The sequence below is a fragment of the Ambystoma mexicanum genome, chromosome 13 (genome assembly GCF_040938575.1).
Source record: "Ambystoma mexicanum isolate Mex_15411 chromosome 13, UKY_AmexF1_1, whole genome shotgun sequence".
In the NCBI taxonomy this organism is placed as follows: domain Eukaryota; kingdom Metazoa; phylum Chordata; class Amphibia; order Caudata; family Ambystomatidae; genus Ambystoma; species Ambystoma mexicanum.
Window position 1 is genome coordinate 141,217,554 of NC_090938.1, and position 22,927 is coordinate 141,240,480.

General features: G+C 48.2%; 1 protein-coding gene across 9 annotated transcripts in view; it reads right to left on the reverse strand.

The window, feature by feature from the left end:
* Positions 1–22,927, reverse strand: part of ANKS1A (ankyrin repeat and sterile alpha motif domain containing 1A) — an 855,968-nt gene that overhangs the window by 62,385 nt on the left and 770,656 nt on the right. For all 9 annotated transcript variants that reach the window (XM_069633488.1, XM_069633494.1, XM_069633490.1 and 6 more), the window contains 2 exons: positions 21,313–21,438; positions 11,845–11,916 (listed from right to left, as the gene is read on the reverse strand). In XM_069633488.1, the coding sequence (XP_069489589.1) occupies positions 11,845–11,916; positions 21,313–21,438 (198 nt within the window). The remainder of the gene's footprint in view (positions 1–11,844; positions 11,917–21,312; positions 21,439–22,927) is intronic.

A 22,927-nucleotide genomic window follows, 5' to 3' on the forward strand; every position in this document is an offset into this window, starting at 1 on the left:
TTATTCCTCCAAGGCTGCGGGGGACCCGGCGAGCCCGATCTTTACCTGCGCACTAACGTGCAGTGCAATGGCTTTGCAATCACGCCGTTCGCCACAGCCTCCGATCTCTGCCTTGGAGCGTGCAGCGCCACCTCTATGCCCTCCCCCCTCCCCTCCAGCAATCCGGACCAGGGATGCGGGCTAATGCTCGATCAGGATCCTCTGAAGTGTGAGGGAAGAGCCCAGTGATTCTCGAGTCCTCCCCCCGCCCATCAGAGATCCTCACTGCTCCGCTGCTGAGTGTCTTCCAGGAGCCTTCCGTCGGCGAGGTATCAAGTGCCCCCAGCCTCCCGGGACTGGCTGGAGGGTTGCTGGTACACGGCACTCTTCGTTACGGCACTACCATACCGCGTGGGTCCACAGTTCCTCGGCAGCCCTTGTGTTCATACGGCTGCCCCTCCCCCATTCCGCCGCCTCTCGTGGTTCAGTGAAGCGGCCGCCATCTTGCTGCCAAAGGATCCCCGGGCTCTAAATGCGTCCGATCGTGGCAGGCTGGGCACTGATCCGGGTGCCACTCTCCGTACCATAGCTCCAGAGCTTCCCCCATGCTGTGGTCCTTTTTTTGGCAAAAAAACGGGGTCTGGAGACGGCGATCTTATGTTCCGCGCATCGGGCCAGCTAGGAGCTTCTACGAAGTCATGCCGATAGCGGCAGCTCCAAGCCACGCCCCCAGCACATCATTCTTGTGCTGAATCTGGTTTACCTCCTGTTGATTATTATCTTAGACTCTCCCCAGAATGCTGGTGCCTCCATCTACCCCCTTCCCTTGTCATGATCTACACACCATCATTCTCCCAGCTCTCAGGCTTCTTAGATTCCACTACAGTTTTGTTATCTTAACTTTATCTACCATCTGGTAGTCTCAGACCTCAGCTTGTTTATTCTGATACTTCAGATCTTGCTGCATCTTATGGTTATAATATTTACACGTTCTATGTTTCTGTTAGGGTAGATTTATCTTCTTGTGTGAAATCCCCACTCCTTTGCCAGCACATTTTGCTGGACACCTGCATTTTTGGTCTGATTTTTCTGGGTGAGTGGAAGCTTTTTTCCACAATCACCTCTGCTTTTAGTCTGATCTAAGAAACCTTTTAGCCACTTTTTTGGATTTCTTTTCTGAGTTCTACTTTCCTCCAATGTTTAGGCATCTCTGTATTAATGGAACAACACACAGCAACTTCTGTGCAGTGTTGTCAGACACTGTTAGTGCTTCTCCTTCATATTTTTCTTGTTTCCCTAACTCTTGCAGCTACTAGGGCAGGGGGATACTTGTTATCCTACCTGTATGTTCTTTTGGAGATAAGCACACACCAGTTTATGTGGAGTGCTAAGGGGATATACAGTGTATCCCTTTTCTGGCCTCTCCAGTAACATTTTGTTACTGTGCCAAACCCATCTGTTCAGGTTGGTGGCAGTATTGAACCTTAACACAACCTTTTCGGTACTTTCCATCGCAGGCTGTGCTCGCAGCTGCAATAAAAGGTACATAAGGCACCCCATACTTAAAAATGGTAGCCTTATTTAAGTCCCGAAAAGATGGCTTGTCCATTCTGATCTATTGTACCATTCTGGGTGGAGGAAGTTTCATTTGTCCATTTGTCTTGGCCAGGCTTCTCATAGAAAGCCTGCAAAGGTTCCCAGATGCCTGGCAGGACTGGAAGTGGGGCAGCTCAACCGATAATCTCCTGCCTCTCACCCTGCAGTGTGCCTGGCGGAAACCAGTTCAAACTGGCTGTCCTCATTGGACAGCCACCCTCAAGTCTGAATGGTGTATGGGACATTATTGGTGGACCCAGCCAGTGTTCCTGCCTCTCATCTGGATAAATCCAGAGGTACTGGAGCAGAATCTCAAAGTCAACCAATGGAACAAGAAGATTCTGAAGGAGGATGAAGGACGTTGCCAGCATTTGCAACCGCCAGAGCCTTTTGAGTTGCAGCTGCTGTCTGGACATCATCGCTCAAACAAACAGGAAAGATCTGAAGACGACTTCCTCCAATAGACTGGTGGGCCTAATCTGTCTAGAGACATGCTACAATTTGAGCCATCCCCAGAGGAGCTGCAACTGCCTGGGCCTGTAAACCTCCAAATCCTGGGGTCCTGTGCTGCATCGCTGTGCAACGTCCCCGGCAGCACTGTTTGGTTGCAACTTCGAGGGCATCCTAAGTCTGCAACAAATCGAATAGGCTCCAGAGAGTCCCCTCACCAGGGAGAGGACCGAGAAACCGAGGAGAGTTGACTGTCGCAACAACCGTCTGTCCACCGAGCCTGCAGAAGCCACCAACAAGCCATCACCTGGAAGCACCACAGCTGGACATTCCCCCGGAGACCGGGTCTGCTGTCGCCTCTCCGCTGGCACAGTCCTACAGCAACTGCTTCTTCATCCAAAAGTACTGTTTGCCTGTGGTATAACCTACCTAGGGCTTGCTTGTGTGATCCTGTGACTCTAGGGGCTGCAGATCCCTTGCATCCTGCTAACCCCCCCTTAGTAACTTTGGGGGGACAACCCTTTGTACTCTAAGTGGTAAAACCGTCTGCCCTTGGATACTGGCCCTTCAGGGCATCCGTTCAGTGGGGATATCCTAACCTCCCTGAGCCTATTTATAACCACTGATTTACTTACCTGCAACTCTAGGGGATCCCTCCTGGACCTTAGTACTCTGAACACGGAAGACTATGCACTGCACATTGGCCACAGGTCCCAGAGTATTGGCGGTTTACAACCTGTGAAGGTCACACCTTGTCATGGGATGGCTCGAAATGAATACAGGTCGTCTCAAGACTGATTTGTCCCACCAATCTAAGGGAGAGAGTCATCCTCTTCTGAGTTTTTATGATGCTTGGAAGGAGAGGAATCGCAGTTACACAGAAAGCATCTCCAGTCATCTCTCCTCGTCATTTCTTCAGTTCCAGTGGTCAGCTTGTCTTCAGCCTCAGGATCCATGCCTTTTATGCAGGAACCCAGCCAATCAGCACACACGCAACATTCAAATCCTGGGTGGTGGCTATCTTGTCAGGACAGCCAGCTCCCCCCCCCCCGCCAGGCACACTGCAGGGCGAGAGGCAGGAGATTATCGGTTGAGCTGCCCCACTTTCAGACCTGCCAGGCAGAACAGCTGAGTTTGGAGTCCTCCCCCATTACCTGTCCTCACAGACACAATGATGCCTTGGTGGGCTTCACCAAAGATTATTGCCTAAGACAAAAGTCAAACCAGGACCTCTCCCACTCTGCATGACAGAAGAAGGATCAAGAAGGGACACACAAGCAAGAAATGGCGAAAAATTAAAACTGTCACCATTTTGGGCCAATTGAGACCCTTCTCTGCACGAACGTGGCTGTCAGTACAGCCTAAAAGTAAAAACTGCACAAGTAAGTAGCATACAATCGCTGCCACCAGCCATTCAGATTTGCTTCTCACTGCAACCAGAAAGTTACAGGAGCAGTGAGAAAAGGGATATTGAGGTGGGGTGTGCTGATCTCACAATATAAAAAGTTAGGAGGGATGAAACTATTCCCTATAATGGAAAATAAAAAGTGAAGCCCAAGGGGCTCCCAGCAACACTGCACAGAAAGTGTGGTGTGCTACAAAGGTCAAAGACAGAAGCCATATAACTTGGAGGAAAGCATTTCTCCAAGAGAGTTACTAAAAGAAATACAAAGTATCCCAAAAGTTAGGGTAAAATAATGAGTCTGGAAAAAGGTTTGCATTCACTCAGGGGAACAGACCAAAAATCCATACGTCCAGCAAAATGTGCTGGGGGTTTCACACGTGGAGGAGATTGTGAATATAAATAAAAATCTACCCTAACACTGTGTTCATAAAGCAAGGCTTAATAAATAATTCTATTCTTATACACTTAAGGCTAGAGAATTATTGGTGACGTTCTGTGTGGACGCATTGTAGTCCTAGACCACACTCACATTTTTCCTGAGACTAAGCCTTAACTGCTCATCCACACTACCTTGACTGGATTTTAGCCAACCTCTCAGTGTCTTCCCTGTTTACCATGAATAGGGTGGCCTCGTAAAAAAAATAAAATAAATAATAAAAAAAATAATATATATATATATATATATATATATATATATATATATATTTCTTCTCTACACTATGGAGCGCGAGGTCCTGCAGCCTTTCACCGGCTACATTTTTCTTCTGTCCTTATCGGTGCAGGGCTGACTGCAGCCTTCAGGTCGAGGTAGGTGCAATTCTTCATCAATCTCTGCACCTCGAAATAATTTTGGGCACGTTACCGACAAAAAAATTAAAATTGCAATCATTTATTTTTTGGTGCCGAAATGCCAGTTTTTTACAGCACTACATTGGGTCACTTGCAGGATCTTCTCATTATCCTGCTACACTAAGGAATTTGGTTGTTTTTGAACTTTTTGCCTTTAACCCAGTCACTATGTGGTGCTTCCAACATGGCTGCCCTGGCCAAATATCTATGGGAGGCACTGTGTGCAAATCTGCCCTTCTCCATCCTGCTCGGGCATTGGCTGGGGGGTTGTTTTTCTTGTCCAACGAGGGATTGGCACGCTTCAGCCGGCCCCCCTTACAAAAAGGCCCACTCCTAAGGCCCCTGTCTGCTTCCCTGTCCACTACCAGGACGCCACAGGAGACTATTGCCACAAGCCAATTCTACCCGAGGCTGCTACCTCATTCAGCTATGAAACTGGACTACCAAGACTCTCTTACCTCACTCACCATGGGTTAGTTCCCTCCTTCTGATTGCCTTTTCCTCTTCTTGGGACTTTTACTCCCTTCTCGGCTTGTTCTCAGTTCTCGCTGCTATGCTCTCTAATGCACTCGTTTCTGCTCTCACCTCTAACTCCTGATTCATACTGCGATTCTATACCCACAGTGACTTAGCATTTAACTTGGAAAGCCAGACTTGGGTGTGTTTTTGCATTTAACTTTGGCCATTATTTGTAACCTGCTAGCCCAGTGACTGTTCCACACCGCTGTACTTGCATACTCCTCACACTGTGTTAGGGAGAATTCTCAGAAATGTGTTAATTCCCCTTCTACCTTACAGACCCCCTGGCTCTTTTTTGATGGACTTTAGGACTTTTTATCTCATGTAATTTGAATGCAATTTATTCTCTGTTTCTTTTAACTGTGGAGTCTGAAACTACATAGGCATCATCTTTGCATTGTGTCACAAAGCACCTTCAGTGTAGTGACACAGGGAAGTCTCTTGGATTTCCCGAAGATTTAAATAGCTTCTCTTGGTGAAACTACTGTCTACTGTTCCAAGAGCAGTGAAGTGAAATTGACTTTACTTACATTTTGTAACTTTCTAGACCCAGCACACACTATCTTACAATAGGGTGCTGGAGGGGTTACTTAGTATCCCCTTTGTCTAGTTTCTCATGTAACATTTTTATGTACCCTTTCATTTTTATGTTACCCTTTCTACAATTAATGGCTGGTGGCAGTGGTTTACTTTTCACTACCGTTGTGGGTTTTGTACTGCGGGCTGTGTTCACAGCTGCAGCAAGACACCCATAGGTGCCCCTTTTGTCAAAATGGCCCCGGTCTTTTTTTGCCATTTCTTGTTGGAAAGGTCATTTCTGAGACTTACTCCGCGCACCAAACTAGGTTTGGTCCCTTTGTTAGTTTTGTCTTTGGCGGAATTTACGAGTGAAGCCCGCCTCTGGCTTCAATATGTCTGGCAGGGGCAGGTGCCCGAAACTCCCTGTGCTTAATCCCCTTGGTTACAGGAATGCACCCAAATGTGATTGGCTGGCTGGCTGTCCGGCAAGGACAGTCACCCTGCTGTGTGACTGAAAGCTAGGATGGAATGAATGGGAGAAACTTGCATAAAAGGCGAGGCCTTTTGGCTTTGAAGGCAGAGTCGACCACTGGACGAAGGAATCCAAAGAAGAACTTGGAAGAGACGCCCGCTGCAACTCCAGGACTGTTGGTCTGCCCGGCAAAGCCCTGCTGCTGTGCTGAAGCTCTGAATTCGCCTCGACTAGAGAAGCCCTGCAAAGACAACTTCTCCCTTTGAGTTGGTGGCACCTATCAACTCCAAAGTAAGCCTGTCTGGACATCCTCTCGAAGCTGGTTGTATTTCCACTGCTGCTGCTGCTGGAACCGAAGTGCCAGGGAGAGGAACACCAGATTGTGTGCGTTACTTTTAAGTCGGACCTGAGCGGACTTCCTTGATGCAGGACTGACCAAGCCTCAGCCACCTCAGTGTGCTGGACCCCAGATGCGAGGAAAGTCTGAAGTGGTATCCAAGAACCTCAGTGTTGCTATTTGCTGTCAGACTCATAGAAGAACCGCTGAATTGAAGTCTGCCTATTGCTGCTGCTGACCTTCCCATTACAAAGCAGGAGATACCAGACGTCCTCCCTGTTGTCCCCACAACTAAGGCTCGGGAACAACCAGATCTGCAGAGCTGTACAGGAACAGAAGCCAGCTGGAACCCTTTAATCAGTGGTACTGAAAGTCTAAGAGAACTTTCCTCTTGTTGTGTAGCCTTGCTTGCTCTCAGTTGAGACCAGTCTTGGTTACCTTGCAGAGTTGCTAAAGCGTTGCCCTCACAAGCCTCCCAGCTTGTGGCCTTCAAGTGTTCTATTTTTCTACAAACATTCTAAAAACATTGTGCAAGACTTTTTACCTACCTGCAAAGATGATCTTCAGCTCCCCTTGACATTGTGCATTTAACACTGGATGTCCTGGCTCCCTGAGTGACTTCTTAACTCTGACTCCCGTGCTTCATCTTTTACCCAGAAAAGGGTTAATTTACTGAACATTGGAAGGTTTCAAAAGTACTTAACTGTGTATGAAATTATTTGTTAACCTTTGTTTTAGTCCTCGATTTTATCTTTTACACCAAACTCAGTATTGCTCTAAATGTACCAGTGATAAATCAATGTCCACAGTGTCCTAGCCATTTAAGTCACCTGAGGGTATAGGAAGTGTCTGTGTGCCATCCCCAATGGGGATCCTCTGATTTAGAGAAACTAAGAGTGTGTTTTGAAGTGTATTTTAATTGTTACATGTATATTGCTCCCTTCTGAAGAAGGCTTATACAAACGACTGTGAAATAAATTGTTGTATCAAGAAACCTTGAGTATAAGTGTTTATTTGAATGACTTTATTGTGAAACTGTGTCACAATATTACTGCTCACATTGACCCCCTTTGAGATAAGCCTGGCTGCTCAGACACTACCAACCTGTGTAGTTCAGCCTTATACCAAAGGTTGGGTCCCTATTGCCAGGAGGTCAAGGTTATTGTAGCGCACCCAAAGGGTACTGCATACAATCCTGCTTAACACACTGCCTCCCCTCTCTACTCACCCATGGCACTATCTGTTTCTCCCATCTACTCCAACTGCTTCTGTATCAACTATCCTTCCCTTCTCACTAAGTCTGGTAAGAAGTTTAAAAGGATATCTTGGCCTCCAATCCAGGTCTCCCCATCTCAGAAACATATTCCAGCGCTTCTTCCAGACAGACCCGACATCCTCTTTCTCGCTCCTTCGCCTGATCTATGGACCCCTCATATAATCTCTGTGCTCTAGCCGGTCTCCTGCTCTCCCATTAATGGTGGCACCTGCTGGGAAGTCCTTGTGGATTCTTTTAACTCCTCCAGAGTCGTCATAAATGTCTACCTAAATGGCACTGTTATGGTCGAAGGCCCTCAGGCTTATCTCCTCCTCTTCGATAGGCGGTTCCCACGCCTCATCAACCTCCTTTCATCTCCGACTGTCCCCTCCTCTCCATCCTTAGCTACCTTACCCTCTGTCCCCCCCTCTCCTCTGCCCCACCTCAGGCTCCCTCCACACCTCCGCAAGGTGTACCCCTGATTTGTACCCCTCCCCGGAAGGTCTTTATGGCAGGCAAACTTCTTCATCTTGCCACTCTCAACTCTCACTCTGCTGTCAAACACTCCTCTGACATCTGCCACCTCTTGGAAGAACTTGACCTCGATGTCCTCGGTCTTACCGAGACATGGGTCACGGCCAGCTCTGTCACAAGCTTTGACACTCTCCTCCCTGATGGCGACAAAGATCCTCTCTGCGCCCAGAACCACTGGGCCTGGAGTGGGAGTAACCCTCATCTTTCTTGAGTGGATTCCTGCCTCTATCAACCCCACTCTGACTTACTCCTTTTTCGAATGCCTTGTCTGCAGTGTCTCTCTCTCCTAACCACTCTTACTGTTACTCTCTACTGCCCCCTGGTCAAATCACCTAATTTCTCTGAGTGGAGAGACCTCTCCTCCTCCCTCCTGGCCTCAACCACTCAATTTCTCCTCCTTGGTGACCTCAACATCCATCTGGATTCTCCCTGTTCCTCATCCTTAATCTTTCGCGACCTCTGCGATTCCCTCTCCCTTTCTATCCTCCCTTCTGGCCGACTCACTCTGCAGGGCACACTTGATGTCTTGATCTCCCCTGGCCACCCCTTCTCTACCCCTCTGACCACTCCTCTCTCCTGGAGTGATCACTGCCTCCTCTCATCTCTCTATCTCTTCGCCCCCAAGCCAAGCCTACCCCAAAACTGCCACCTACCTTCTCGACCATCCGGCCCATGAATCGTGTGTCAGTTGAGGCTTTCGCTGCCACCATCTCTCCCCCCACACAAACCTCCACCCCTGGCTGACTAACACCCGGGCACAGCCCTGTCCCTGCTCTACTCTTCTATTTCTGATACTCTTGATGCTCTTGCCTCGGTCGTCATGATCCGTTTGAAGTCCAAAGCCAAGTGCAATTCCTGGTACGACTCTGATCTAGCTACACTTAAACTTAAGTGTAGGGAGGCTGAGAGGAAATGGAGGGCTTCTTGTTCATCCTCTGACAAACTGGCCTCTCGCCTGCTCCAAAGGCAATACCGACTTTCTGTCCTTCCCAAGAAGAGAGTCCACATTCAAGATCATGTCTCTGCGGTATCTAACGACTCAGCAAAAATCTTTAAAACCTGCAAGGAGCTAGCCAACCCTGCTGCAGTCTCTACCCCTCTTTTTGCCTCCCAGGCTCTTTGCAATGCCCTTGCCTCTCACTCAATCTCAATAACTCAGGACATCCTGTCCACCCTCATCTCCCCTATCCCCTCTCCCTCTGCGCTTGCTGACCCTCCTTCAGCCACCTCATGCTTTCCTCTTTTCTCCCCTGATGAGATCGGTAGACAAGAACAAACTATGAAAGCCTTGTCAAAACAGGTTCATCCACGTTCTTCTAAAACCTTCAAGGACCACATCGATACCCTTGCTCCGGCCCTTGCCGATTTCTGAAAACTCTCCTTTGCTTCAGGATCCTTCCCCCCTCCCCTCTGAAGCACTCCCTTGTGCATCCGCTTCTCAAGAAACCCACAGCTGATCCTTCTTGACAGGCTAACTATCGCCCAATTTCCATGACTCCCTTTTTGGGTAAACCCCTTGAAAAGCTGGTCATCTCTCAGCTAAACCTTCATTCCGATTCTGTTGGCTCTCTCCATGGCCACCAATCGGCTTCAGAGCTGACAGAAGCACAGAAACTGCTCTCCTGAACAGACGTGAAGATCTGCTCTCCAACCTTGACTCTAACATCCCCTCTGTCCTCATCCTACTCCATCTCTCTTCTGCCTTCGACACGGTCAACCATATCACCCTGCTCAACCGTCTCTGTGATAACCTGGGTATCACCGATCATGCTCTGGCCTGGCTGACCTCTTTCCTCTCTGATCAACCTTCCCAGGTCCAACTTTGGTCCTTGCTATCATCTATCTGCCTCTCCACCTGTGGTGTTCCCCAGGGGTCTAACCTCTCGCCCTGGCATTCCAACCAAAACCTGGCAACTCTCGCTCATCGCATTGCTATTTTCTGCTCAGATTTCCATTACTATGCCGACAACTCATTTTCAGGCTGCCCTCAGCCAACTCCTCTCCTTCTCTCATCATGGATTGCCTAACTGGCATTCAAGATTGGTGTGCCGCCAATTATCTTTGTCTAAATGCCAACAAGACAGATCCTCCTCATCAGTATACCTGCACCATCCTTTCCACTGATTCTCTGGCCGGCCTCCCTTGGCCCTCCTCTTACCCCTACCTGCAAGGCTAAGAGCCTCAGGGTCATCTTTTCTTCTCCACCAACGTCTCTAAAAAGTCAAACTTCCTACTGCACCTCCTCAGAGGTACTCTGCCTTGCCTCTCCTTCCCCCAGAAGCTCAATGTCTCCCAAGCTCTGGTTCTCTCTAGGTTGGACTATTATAACAGCCCCCTTCTAAATCTACCTGCCTCTACTCCGCCCTTTACAACTAATCCAGAACAGTACTGTGAGACTTGTCCTTGGCCTCAAGCCCTGGGATCGCATCTCTCCAGCTCTGAAATCCCTTCATTGGCGCCCAGTGGATGCAAGGATTAAATGCAAAACGCTCTGCATTGTCCACAAGGCTTCCTGGGGCCTGGGTCCAAAATACCTTCAACTATCTCTCTGTAAATAACTCCCCTCTCGAGCTCTTCGCTCCTCTAACTGCAACACCCTCAGGATCAGTAGTTTTTCAAAGAAACGAGATGGGGGTAGATCTCCGACTTTGGCTGCAGCCTCCCTTTGGAACAACATCCCTGCGACTCTGAAACTTGAGGAGAACCGTCTCAGGTTTCGGAAGCACCTCAAGACCTTCCTCTTTGCTTCTGCCTTTGCCCTCCTGCTCCCCCGCTGATCTGTTTCTCTCTCGACACTGTGCACCTGGCCACCCTCTGTCCTCCGTGCCTAGTTACCTGCTCACCCTACCACCCTCCTGCACTGCCTCCAGGCCACCCCTTGCACTGGGGTATGCATCTGTACGATACAGTCCCACACCCCCTTCCTTTCCTTCTGCACTTATCAGACATACCCTGTCTGCTAAACCCAGCACTTGCCACTTGCTGGCTTGCACTACCACAGATTATTGCCTTTATTATTTATTTCATTTATTATTTTTTATCCGTTTCTCCTCTTCTCCGCACTTTCCACTTCTCCCTCCTTCCATGCACTTTTCCCTTTTTCCCTTTCCCATGCACTTGCACGTTCTCAATTTCAATGGGCCTAGTAAGATGGTTGTTTTGTTCACCCCTGTTCCCCTCCCTTGCCTTGTCACGCTCTGAAACACTTGTGTACAAGCGTGATCTAAATAAAACATCAATTCAATTCATTCCCCCCCAAGGTTTTTACAAATCCACTTTAACAGGGCAATAACCACATTGTGCCGCTTTCAAAATGGGCACTACACTATGAAGTACAGCTCCACCTATTGCTTCAAGTACCAGTTATCAATGGGATGCTCCATACTTTACAGGGCACACAACTATAGACCATAGAGAAACATTCTTAAAACAATCCTTCAACCGTTTTCATTCACTGCCAGAAGACCTTTCCTCAATCTGCACAATATATCAGTGTCCAGGTAGGTTTATTAAAAACATACATGTAATAGAGGAGGAGACTGATTCTTCTCCAGCCCCATACTACTAAACTGTGCCTCCGCTCACTCAGGTGCTCTTCTCTCCTGTGCTCCCCTCAACCCCAACTGCGCGAGTCAGCCTCCTGAAATATTCTATGGTCCTCCCCCACACAGAACTACAGGCATAGCAGACACCTAATACAGTTTGTACTTGGCAGATAGCAAATTAAGACAACATATGTGCAATTTGATGCTGAAAAACAAATTCTTGGCATTCTTGCCTGCCAATTTATGTTGCAGAAAGCGCACCTAATTTGCGGGCATTGGATTTTGCATTTCCTAGCAAACTTCGTATTGTACACGTGAAGAGGTTATTACAGACTGCTCCCTTATGGGAAGTGCTAGAAATGCAATACTCCTTTTAACACCTACCCTCATCTTTGCACAGGCATCTTGTGTCGAATCGGTCCCTCTGAGATCTTTGATCAGCATCGAGCCCAAATACTGCAAGAAAGTTTTTATTAAATACAAATTAAAAAACAAGTTGGCATACCCGACAGGTCTGCTTTTAGGCAAAGTCTATAGTGTGATCTGCTGGAGATCTCAGAATGTATCAAAATACTCCAACCCTTATCAAATGATTCTTACACACATCAAAAATGTGCACATATACTTTTGAAGTCTCCATTGGATGCATTAGTCATCTATCATAATTTCTCCCACTTTCCAAAATACGTAACCAAGCATTTTTCATGAGAATGTTACGCAAAAATAACATGGGAATATTGTATTCTTTCTTAATCCCGGAAAAAAGTCCCAAATGATTGTTGTAACTGATGCCTTATACAAAGGAGTATGGAATTTTCCACTTCCTCTTTAGAGAGGACTATAGCGACTGATCAAGTGCAAATTAACTTTCTTTAAACAGTTAATGAGGGACATTTATAACAAAATACACTATACTTCACGCTATTGCATTACCTGATCCCTACCACCGAATATAGATGGGCTATGACCCCTCTTCTGTGACCGGCCCAGGCACCACAGCCCAATCAGGAGGCACAATCTGAAACAAATTTCATCAGGGCACACTTGATCAAAGTAAAACATCTTGTTGGCTGGTTCTATGCAACCATCGTATTCACCATTCAGAAAAGAGTGTTCTTAAAAAATAAACTCTGATGCTGAGGAAAGTCTTTTGTGCTCCTTGAGACCCACCACTGTGCTGAAATAAGATCTTTCATGTAGCCCTGGCTTGATTACTGCCCTTCCGTAATGTGCACTGTATATCCACAAACAGAAATCCCAAAACTAAAAGGAATTGATGCTCCGCTATCTAGAAAATTAAAAGGAATCCTGTCAGCAACCACCAAATCTTATCGAGAACCAACACACTACAGATGTAAAAAGTTTTATAATTCTATGCAGGACAAGCACCATACACAGGCAATGAGCACACTGGTCAGGTCATGCAAAAAAAAAAAAACATCCTGCCCGAAGAGGACAGCTGCAAAGGTACCAGATTGTGTGCGATGATTGATAGCAAGCTTGAGAATGTTTGACATCCTGCATTTCAAGTTCAATACCTCAATACCTGTGATACCTTCATAAAATATTGAATTTATCTGGGAATGAGTAGACGGTTGGGGAGGAAAGGTAATGGAATATAGAAATCCGGGAGATAGACCATGAAACAGATGTAGTACGCTTAGTACACTAAACATAAGCTTAGTGTCACAATTTAATAAGGTTACTCACCGTAGTGACCACCTTACTCCTAGTCCATAGTCCCCTTTCCTCCATACTTATGGGACATTCCTCCGTCCTGTGGGACGGGACCGGAGCACTTTGTAAAAGCATCACATTTTTCAAAAATGTGTCCTTCCTCTCTTTTTACGCAGGGTTCTGCACGCGGCCTAACCCCGCCCTCCTTAGCTCCGCCCAGTGCATCACCCATCAGTCCTTTTCTATCGCCAGGTCGGACCCCTTTAAGCAATAGAGGAACTTTAATAGAGTGGACGGTGGGCAGGCGTATGGAGGAAAGGGGACTATGGACTAGGACTAAGGTGGTCACCACGGTGAGTAACCTTATTATACTCCTACGTCCCATCCCCTTTCCTCCATACTTATGGGAGATTCCCAAGCACTCCTCACAGGAACTACTGGTGGATGTAAACCCCCTACTGAAAAAGGTTTTTCAGCACAGCCTGGCCAAACTGAGCGTCAGATCTGGAGCTCAGATCCAAACAGTAGTGTTTACAAAAAGCCGATGGGGAGGCTCAAGTAGCCGCTTTCGCGATGGTCTCCCAGGGGACATACTTTTGAAAGGCAACCGCAGCTGCCTTGCCCCGTACCAGATGTGCATTGATCCCTTTAGGAGGATGGAGACCCTGAACCGTGTAAGACTCCGTAATACAGGCAGCAATCCATCTGGAGATAGTCGCTTCAAAGGCCTGCTAAATTAGCGGATTACCAAAGGTCACCAATGGTTGAGAAGAGCTCCTAAATTCAGATGTTCTTTCCAGATAGAACTTAAGAGCTCTTCTAACAGCCAAGCAATGCAAAAGCCTCTCCGCTTCCGAAGCCCGGTTTGGAAATAAAACAGGCAGGGAGATTGATTCAGATGGAAATCAGAAACCACCTTTGGTAGGAAAGAAGGATTTGTCCTTAGGACAACCTTATCCTTGTGGAAAACCAAGAAGGGATGCTCCAATGACAAAGCTTGGAGCTCACTCACACACCTTGCCGAAGAAACGGCGACCAAGAAAGACACCTTCCACGAAAGGTGCTTAAGATCCACTGTAGCCATTGGTTCGAAAGGCTTATGGCACAAGGCCGTAAGGACCACATTCAGATGCCATGTCGCCTGAGGGCATCTGCCGTGACGTTCAGCTGGCCTGGGATGTGCACCGCTACCAGCCAGACACCATGCTGAACCACCCATTCCCAAATCTGAATGGCAAGATCCACAAGAGGCGGAGACTTGGTGCCCCCTGCTTGTTGGTGTAAAACATGGACAACACATTGTCCGTGCGGACACGAACCACTGTTGGCAATGACCGTCCTGAACGCCTTGAGCGCCAGGAAGATCGCCAAAAGCTCCAGATTCATGTGAAGGAACTTGTCTTTGGGCGACCAGAGGTCAGAGACCTGAAGATCCAACTTCGCATCCCACCCCAGAAGGGAGGAGTCGGTCATGATTGTCACCATCAGGGTGGGGTCTTGAAAACCCACGCCCACCGACAGGTTGCTGAGAGAAGACCACCACATAAGGTCCAGTCCAGATCCACAGCCAGACGCCAAGAACTCCGAAGAGCCATCTGCGTCCGCCTCATCTTGAGCCCAGCAAGAAGAGCCAGTACGCACGAGGCCATGAGGCCCAGAAGCCTCTGGAACAACCAGGCCGCCATGCTCTCTGACTGCGCAAAGATCTGACACGTGGCCAACAGATCAGCCGTTCTGTCCCCAGTCAGGTAAACTCGGCAGTCAATCGTGTTCCAACAAAAACCCAAGAAAAGTCAAGTCCTGAGAGACCATCATGGAAGATTTCCACCAGTTCACCGACAGCCCAAGGTGGAACAGTAGCTGGAGGAGAGACTGAAGATTGCTCGTGGATTTCAGCAGGCAAGGACTGCGCAACAGCAAATCGTCCAAATACGGATACACATGGATACCCTGAAGCTGAAGATAAGCTGCGATAACCGACATCTTCGTAAAGACATGCGGTGCCGAGCTGACGCCAAAAGGGAGCACTCAGAACTGGAAGTGCTCCTCCCCCACAGAAAACCATAGGTATCTCCGGTGTGGATTCCAGATCAGAATATGCATATACGCATCCTGAAGGTCCACCACGCTGAGCCAATCGCGCTTCTGCAACGAGGACTTTATCTGACCAGGCGTGATCATCATGAATTTCTCTTGAGGTAGAAAAAGATTGAACTGGGAAAGGTCTAGGATGGTGCGCATGCCAGCCTGGTTGGATTTGAGCAGCATAAAGAGCCGGGAGTAGAAGCCCTCCCCTCGCTCCTCTAGGGGAATGGGTTCCATCACTGAGATCCAGTAATTTCTGAATCTTGGCTCTGAGGGAGGGCGACCTTGACTGCTGGAAGGGAGGATTGATGGGTGGGGTAGGGGGAAGGGGTAAGCCAAAGCCCGCCCTAGCGGCTGACAAGACCCACCGGGCCGCGGTGATGGTCTGCCACGCTTTCCAATGAGACGCAATGCATCCTCCCACCAGGGTCTCGTGCAACTGCAGAAAACCCTATTTAGCTGGTTTCTCGGTGGCAGCACCACCTGAACCTGAGGAGGAGGCTGAGGAGCGGGAGAAAAACTGACTCAGTTGCTGCCTTCGGCGGGAATTTCCCGAACAGGTGTTGACCCTATAGGAATTTTGATCTAGAAAACCCCTGAAACCAGAGGAAGGCCGAGGCTGCGACAACGATCTCTGTGTCCTGAAAAGTGGTTTTACCTGGACAGACAAGGATTTGGTGGTCTGAGTGCTGTCCTTAGTTTTGGTCAGCTCCACGTCTGTTGTAGAATGAAAGAGCTCCTTGCCATCACAAGGCAGGTCCAAAATGTTATCCTGCACCTCCTTAGAGATCTTGGTGGCGTGCAGACAAGCCTGACAAGAGATATCCACGCCAAGCATAAGGCCCCGGGCCGAGGTGTCAACATTATGCGCTGCAGCCTCCAGCAGATCCTGTGCCAGGACCCTGGCATCCGAGAATCCCGCTTTGAAATCTTCAAGCTTTTCAGCGGGAATAAACTCCTCAAACTCCGACGGACCTTTCCATATTTTCATATTCGCCCCCGCTAACACCATTTCTGCATTGGCTTGACGCAGTTGCAGGGCTGAGTTAGCGAAAATCTTCGTCCCAAGGGAGTCAAGAAGCTTGTCCTCTTTGCTCAGAACCTGTGTAGCCGTCGAAGAGGATGCCGCAGGTCTGGATTACAGAGTGGCCGCAGCCACTACTGTGGAGGAGGGAGGCGGACATGACGCTAAGGCCACCTCTTCCGTCGAATGTAGCCCATAGCGCCCGTCAATTTTCTTGTTGACAAACAGTCCAGGGTGTGGTTTCTTCCAGACTTTACAGACCTCGGCCAAAACGTCCTTCTGCAAGAACAAGCCGGTACGCTCCGAAGGAGGCAAGGTGAACGCACCCAAAAGCACGCCCTCCTGCGGAGCGGGTGCCTCGGGCACTGGAACAACCAACAGACACATGTGAGGAAACCCGGTCGTGAAAAGCTCTGATAGAGCGGGGCTGGTCTTCGCTGTCCTGATCGCCCTGTGCGTCGTCCGGCAGGTCCGGATCAGGCTGAGTCGCATCAGGCACCACAATGGCCTTGTCCACCGGGGACAACGGAGGCAGGGGTGGAAGAGTCGGGCGAGGCCCAGCGAGTTAGGGCGGCATCGGCGGAACCACAGGAACCGCAGCTGGGACTGACGGCGCAGGCGGGTATATCTCACTAAACAAGCCTCGAAAGTACTCCTTCATGGGGTCAGAATGCATATGTTTTTGAAACTTGGCGAAAAAGGCATCCGCCGTCGAAGATTTAGGCGTGACCGGAGGAGGTCTCTCATGAGGGGAGTAATTCCAGGGACGTAAGGGAGAGGGTTTGCCAAGAGGGCCCTTCCCCACTGGTGTCCACATAAAGGGCGCTGATGCCGCAGGAAGCGAGACATTGTGAGGTAGGGGCATCCGAGCGTTCCAGTCATAAACTGGTCGAAACGGATGTGTACAAGGAAACCGGTGTTCACCTGAAAAGCCACTCCCTACACCTAGAGCCGATGGCGTAGACGTAAGGGATGTATCCAAAATAGTCGCTGTGGTCTTGGCGGGAACGGCCTCCATTTTGTCGGCACCTGAGGAGAACTGCGACGTGTGGAAGTGAGGCAGTGGTCCCCACAGGTGGGTCAGGGGTCTTCATTTTAGCCTTAACACAAGGAACCTCAGCAGAGCCGGTACTGTGTGGCCTAGGATGTTTCTGTGGCATGCTGACAGCCAAACTAGCCTTCAAAGGAAGGACCTTGGCACTGCCGGTAAAGGAGGGATTGCGGTTCAAAACCTCACTCCTTGCCCCCTCAACAGAACTGGAGTTACCACAAGAGCAGGAACGATGAGGAACACACCTCACCGACAAGACCTTAACCGGCCTCTCAGAACTGTTGGTCACCTTAACATCTAACGAGGTACCTCGGACCAGAGTCCGGTAAAAGCCTCTTCACGTCGGGCCTCGAACTTCCGTTCGAGTACCCCTGTGTTTTTACAGGAAGCTCCAGTCAAGGAGACCTCGAAGCAAGCTCCGGTACCCGATGCCTCAGTAGAACTGGGCCCACAAACAGCCCCCACGGGAGGGGCCTCGCAATGTAATCCAGTATCAATAGGCCCCTTGCGGAGGCCCTCGGAGAAAACTCTGGTACACTTTTTAGGCCTGGAAGGCACCTCAGGGCAAGCCCCAGTAATAGAGCTTTTGACGCTCCTTCCAGACCGGGAAGACCCCAGGAAGGAGTCCCCCGGCCGGGGTGCTCTAAAAAGTAAAGAACTCACCGGGCATTTCTTCTTCTCGGCGATGAAAGTTTGAAAATGCACCGGGGGAATACGGTGAACACCACCTCCCACTGCTCTAAACGACGTTGAAGCGCCCGGACCGAAAGGGAGTCGCAATAAAAGCACGAGTCCCACCGGTGGTCCGGACCCAAATACTAAGCAAAGAGGATGGGGATCCACCCTAGGGAAACGTCGCTGACAGGAAGAACAATTTAGAAAGTCTAGCTGAAACGGCATAGACGGACTACCACGCGACCGCTAAGCCAGAGAGGAGGAAACTGGAAGGAAAAAAGTATTCCGTAGATGCAAGTGCGTCCAGTCCCGAACGAGCGGAGAAAAGGACTGAGGGGCGATGTGCTGGGCAGAGCTAAGGAGGGCGGGGTTACGGCCACGTGCGGTACCCCGTGTAAAAAGAGAGGAAGGACACATTTTTGAAAAATTTGATGCTTTTACAAAGTGCTCCGGTCCCGTCCCACAGGACGAAGGAATGTCCCATAAGTATGGAGGAAAGGGGACGAAATGTAGGAGTAATACATATTCACAGTTTAACATAGGAATGGTGTTTTGAGGCCAGGATGGACAGTAGGTTGGGGAGGGTAGGTGGCACCACCTGGCAATATATTCATCCAAACATTTCAAAGGGTTTGGTTTTCTTCACAATAAACTATTTCTATAGCCATACATTCTATCCATTTGAAGATGGATGAACAGGGAGCCCTGTAATACCATGCCTTATGAATAGTGCTAGAAATAACTTTTCACATGTTCCAATAAGAAGTCAGGGTTGCTTGTTGAATACATTGTATGGGAACGTTCTCAAAGAACCTTATTGCACCTTAAATCCCAAAGCACGGAATGTTAACCAAGCAAACTAGAGTGCTAACTGTGTAACAGGAAATGACATACAAAATTATCTTTTTGCTCGCTTTGTAGGTACCCTGAACATTCGCTTATTTCCTGTGATCATTTTCCCTTCAATTAGTCCCTATCCTGGTCTACCTGGGGACACAGCTGTGAGGTTTTGATCTCTTGTAGACCTCAGGTTCCCTAATATGGGGTCTACTGTGATGGTGTCCCTTAGCTTCCCTGGGCAAGAAACCTTGCTTAGACTGTGGCCAGGGTCTGGTTGGTGGGAGCATCATGTGTGGTCATTTCACCAAACAGGAAGCCTTTTTTGCTTGCTGGCAGAGCCTAATAGCCACTCTAGTTTGTTTACATCCAGTAACCTGGCAAATATACTTGGTTGTCCTTTGTGCATGACAACCAGGAATAGCCAGAGGGTCTATTCTGATGTGAGCGCCAACCAGTTGCCCACAAAGCCGCTGGATGAGTGTTCCTGTGTGTGCCTGGAGGTTGGATGTCCGATTCTTCTAATGCCAGCGAAGATTGGGTGTGGTTACCAGCACTCGCTGGCTGTCTGTCAAAAGTTTAAATGGTGCACAAGTGCTTGGTCAGCAATCAGGGTTAGGCCTTACGTTCAGTTTGGGGATATAAGCGGAGACTCTGCAAATGTGGCGACTTTATTTTGATGCTTCAGGACAGAGGATGACGATAGAAGTTTGCAAAAGCATCTCCAAAAGCGTTGCCACTCCTCTGGTTTGAAGGAACCGTTTGCAGTGCTTTTTTCATTGGTCAGGATAGGACAAGTCTAATCACCACCTCTGTGCTCCTCAGACCTCAGGACTCACCAGTATTTACAAACAAACTTTGTGAGCACCACATTCTGCCAGAGACGTAGCTGTCACTAAGTTGGACCCTTTCCTTTGATGCCTAGCAGGGCACACACACACTGCTCCTTTGTCATGGGGACCCTTCAGTAGATTGTTGTACTGTTATTTGTTCATAACCCCCACCAGTGACCTTGGTAAGTGTTACTAGTGTGCTTCTTTAAACCCCTCAACCTACTTCACTGGATCTTCGTCTGTAGGCCTTCCTGAGTTATTTAAATGTTTTGGTTTCCTCAGAGGACAAGGTCCTACGGTGCCGACCTTGCCCATTTGGATACCACTTGTTCATTTACAAGACCCTGGTGCTTCCTGTGCAGTTCTTTGTCTCTTTTAGGGTCCCCGAGGCTCTGAAAGGCATGCAGATGGCCCTCTCCAGGTGGGGCGGCCCTCTGCTGCTTACCCTGCCCATGGAGTGGACAACCACAACATCTGAGAGAGCTGCTCCAGGGACTTTCTACAAGCTCTGAACAGGTGATACACTAAGCGTTGTTGGACTCCCATTCAGACACCGGCCCATCAGAACCAGAGCATCCTTCATGACGTTGGAGCTCCTCCTTGCAATCTCCTGTCTGATGTGGTGGGAAGTTGAAGTTTGCGAATCTCTCTTTAAGATGGTCCCTACACCAGTCATAGGGTCTTCTTTGAGCTCCTCCATTTCATGGTGCTCAGGGCGAATGCTTGGATAATTCACCTATGGACTAACAAGTCCATTTATTTTTATGAGAAACCGTTCAGTCAATCACAACTCTTCTTTTGTTGAAATGGAATAATATTTCTATTGCGGTCCAGGGCTTCTGCTGCTAGATAGGCTTATCAGCCACACCAAAGCTCCTGTTGGGCATTGATTGACTGCCCATGTTTAAGACCTTGTGTGATGACATTATGTTAATGCTTGCCCATTTCTTTAAAAAAAAAAAATAATACTTCACACCTGCAAAATTATAACTATTCTTTTGCACAACTTTCGATAAATGATAAGAGGAGGAGGAAATCAGGCCACCGAAAGGGCAATATTTAATAAGATGACAATATTTAATGAGATGGAAGGAGGAAGCCTTGGAACATTCGAGAATGAGGTGGCCTATTTCATCAAAAGAATTGTGCTGCTCAATTGAAGATATTCCATGAGCATCAGACAACCCCACTAACCATCACACCACCAGACTACCGGACAAGGCAGGAAGCTAAAGAAAACTACTGCAAAGAAGTGGGTTCCACTTAGCACAGAGTGGAGGCTCAGGTGCAATACCTTGTATGTATGGAATTGGAATCTCGGGGAACAAGGTCATGCCACCGTTGAAGTACATCAGCAGAACATTTCCTTATACTAGGTCCTCTGTATTGATGGTTTCTACCTGCCTGCTTTTGGTATTGACTCAACTACATTAATTGGATGTTGCACATTAAGCTTGACAGCTGTTAAAATTCATATCGAAAAGATCCAGCGATACTGTGTAAGAGGTGGGCTCTATGTGATTGCAAACCCTTGCTAGTGAGAAGCTTGATAAAGAGTTCTACTGAATAAACACAGGAACCCTTTGCCTTCAATGTTACTGCGAAAAATACATGACATGATTACTTTACACAGGTCTTATTTTCTTCCCTCCCAAGAACCCCCCACTCACATTTGCCTCATATCCGCACGAGTCAAAGATAAGCTTCTCAGGCTGATGCTGCCAGTTTTGCAGGGGTGCATAGGGAGTTGCGAGACTTGGAGGCCTCAAAGTGAGTTTGGACTCTCGACGATCCTCCTGTGTGCCAGAAACAAACAGGTCAGTAAAAGGGCCATGGTATCAGCAAGAGCTGTGCTTATAAAACGACAAACACAAGCATGAACTATATCACAACAAATCAACAGGACAGAACAAGATTGCCAAACACGTAAGGATGCCAGGAGATGCACTTTGGTTTCGACAACATACTGCTCTCACTGTTCATAGTAAAAACGGTATCCCAAACAGTCTACAATGTCTAGGCTTACTATTTACCATAAAGTTCGGACTTCGTAAATCTGTATGTTAAACACAATTAAAACCATGACAAGTTGGACTGGTGGCGTGTCCACTGTTGAGGAGATTTGTGCAGCCTCCATATGGCAATGCCGTCCCCGATGTGAATGTGCATGGCAAATGGAACATGGGTTTGACACTTTTTCGGCTGTTGGGAAGGGGATAAGATTCTGTGCCCAGACGGCCCATGGGTTTGTACACTTTGGCCTTGCTTCAAAACCATTAAAACTGTAACAGCTCTGGGCTAAACAGCACCCGAGAAAGTGCGTAATTGGCTAATGCAAGCAACCACCATCACTGACCACAGGAAAGTTTGCTTATTTTTCACTTCAGACAGAAAACCTCTTACTAATGCTGATCAACAAGTATGAAAGCACAAGCCAGGTATTGCCGTCCTGTAATCGAGCTTGAATACCACCCTCAATATTTTCCAAAGGAAAATAAACACTGCTATCCTATATGGCATCTTGTCATTCCGGAATAGAGTGCCAAACTACAGATTGATGGGTGCATCAAATAAAGATTAAGCAGAGTAAAAACAAACTAAAGGAACAGTTTTCTGTAGCATTAGCTCTCTTGTTTGGTGACCAATATTGCACATCACATCTCCATAACAATCCCCTATTCCGCAGAGTAAAGCAGCTGTCGATCATTAAGGTATTGGATGAAATAAACGAGTACAAAAATGGTGAATGCGCTTTCACTGCGCATTTGGCTTGGAAAAAATCAAATGGAAGCTCATAATACCGAAAATGGGGAGCGGAGAAGCCCCCCACTCACCTTGTTCGGCTTTATGGGCTTCGGGGGTTGCAAAGGTGTCCCCATCTTCCATGACATTGGAAGCAGGGGGCAAGAAGAAAAAAAAAAAAGGGGGCCCCTGACGCTGCAGGGAAAGAGGAGTCGGTGGCACACTTCTGTGTATGCTGCCAAAAATGTAGGTTTGGGAGGGCGGGGGATGCCGGGAAAGCGGTCGCTGCGCATCACAATTTTAGAATTCAATATGTTCGTAATCGCAATTTTGTGCTGCGTAGTAATCGCATAGATACATCTATCCAGTGTTTAAGGTGTCTCAGGAATTACTTCCTCAGTTACTTTCTCCTTTGGCATTACCTTTAGGATCCAACATTTACCATGCCTCAGCAACCCCTTCTATGCAGAGATTAAAAATGTTGGCCTGTACCTTAATAGTAATCTGAACCTTGCACCACAAAATCAACCAAATCAGCTGCTG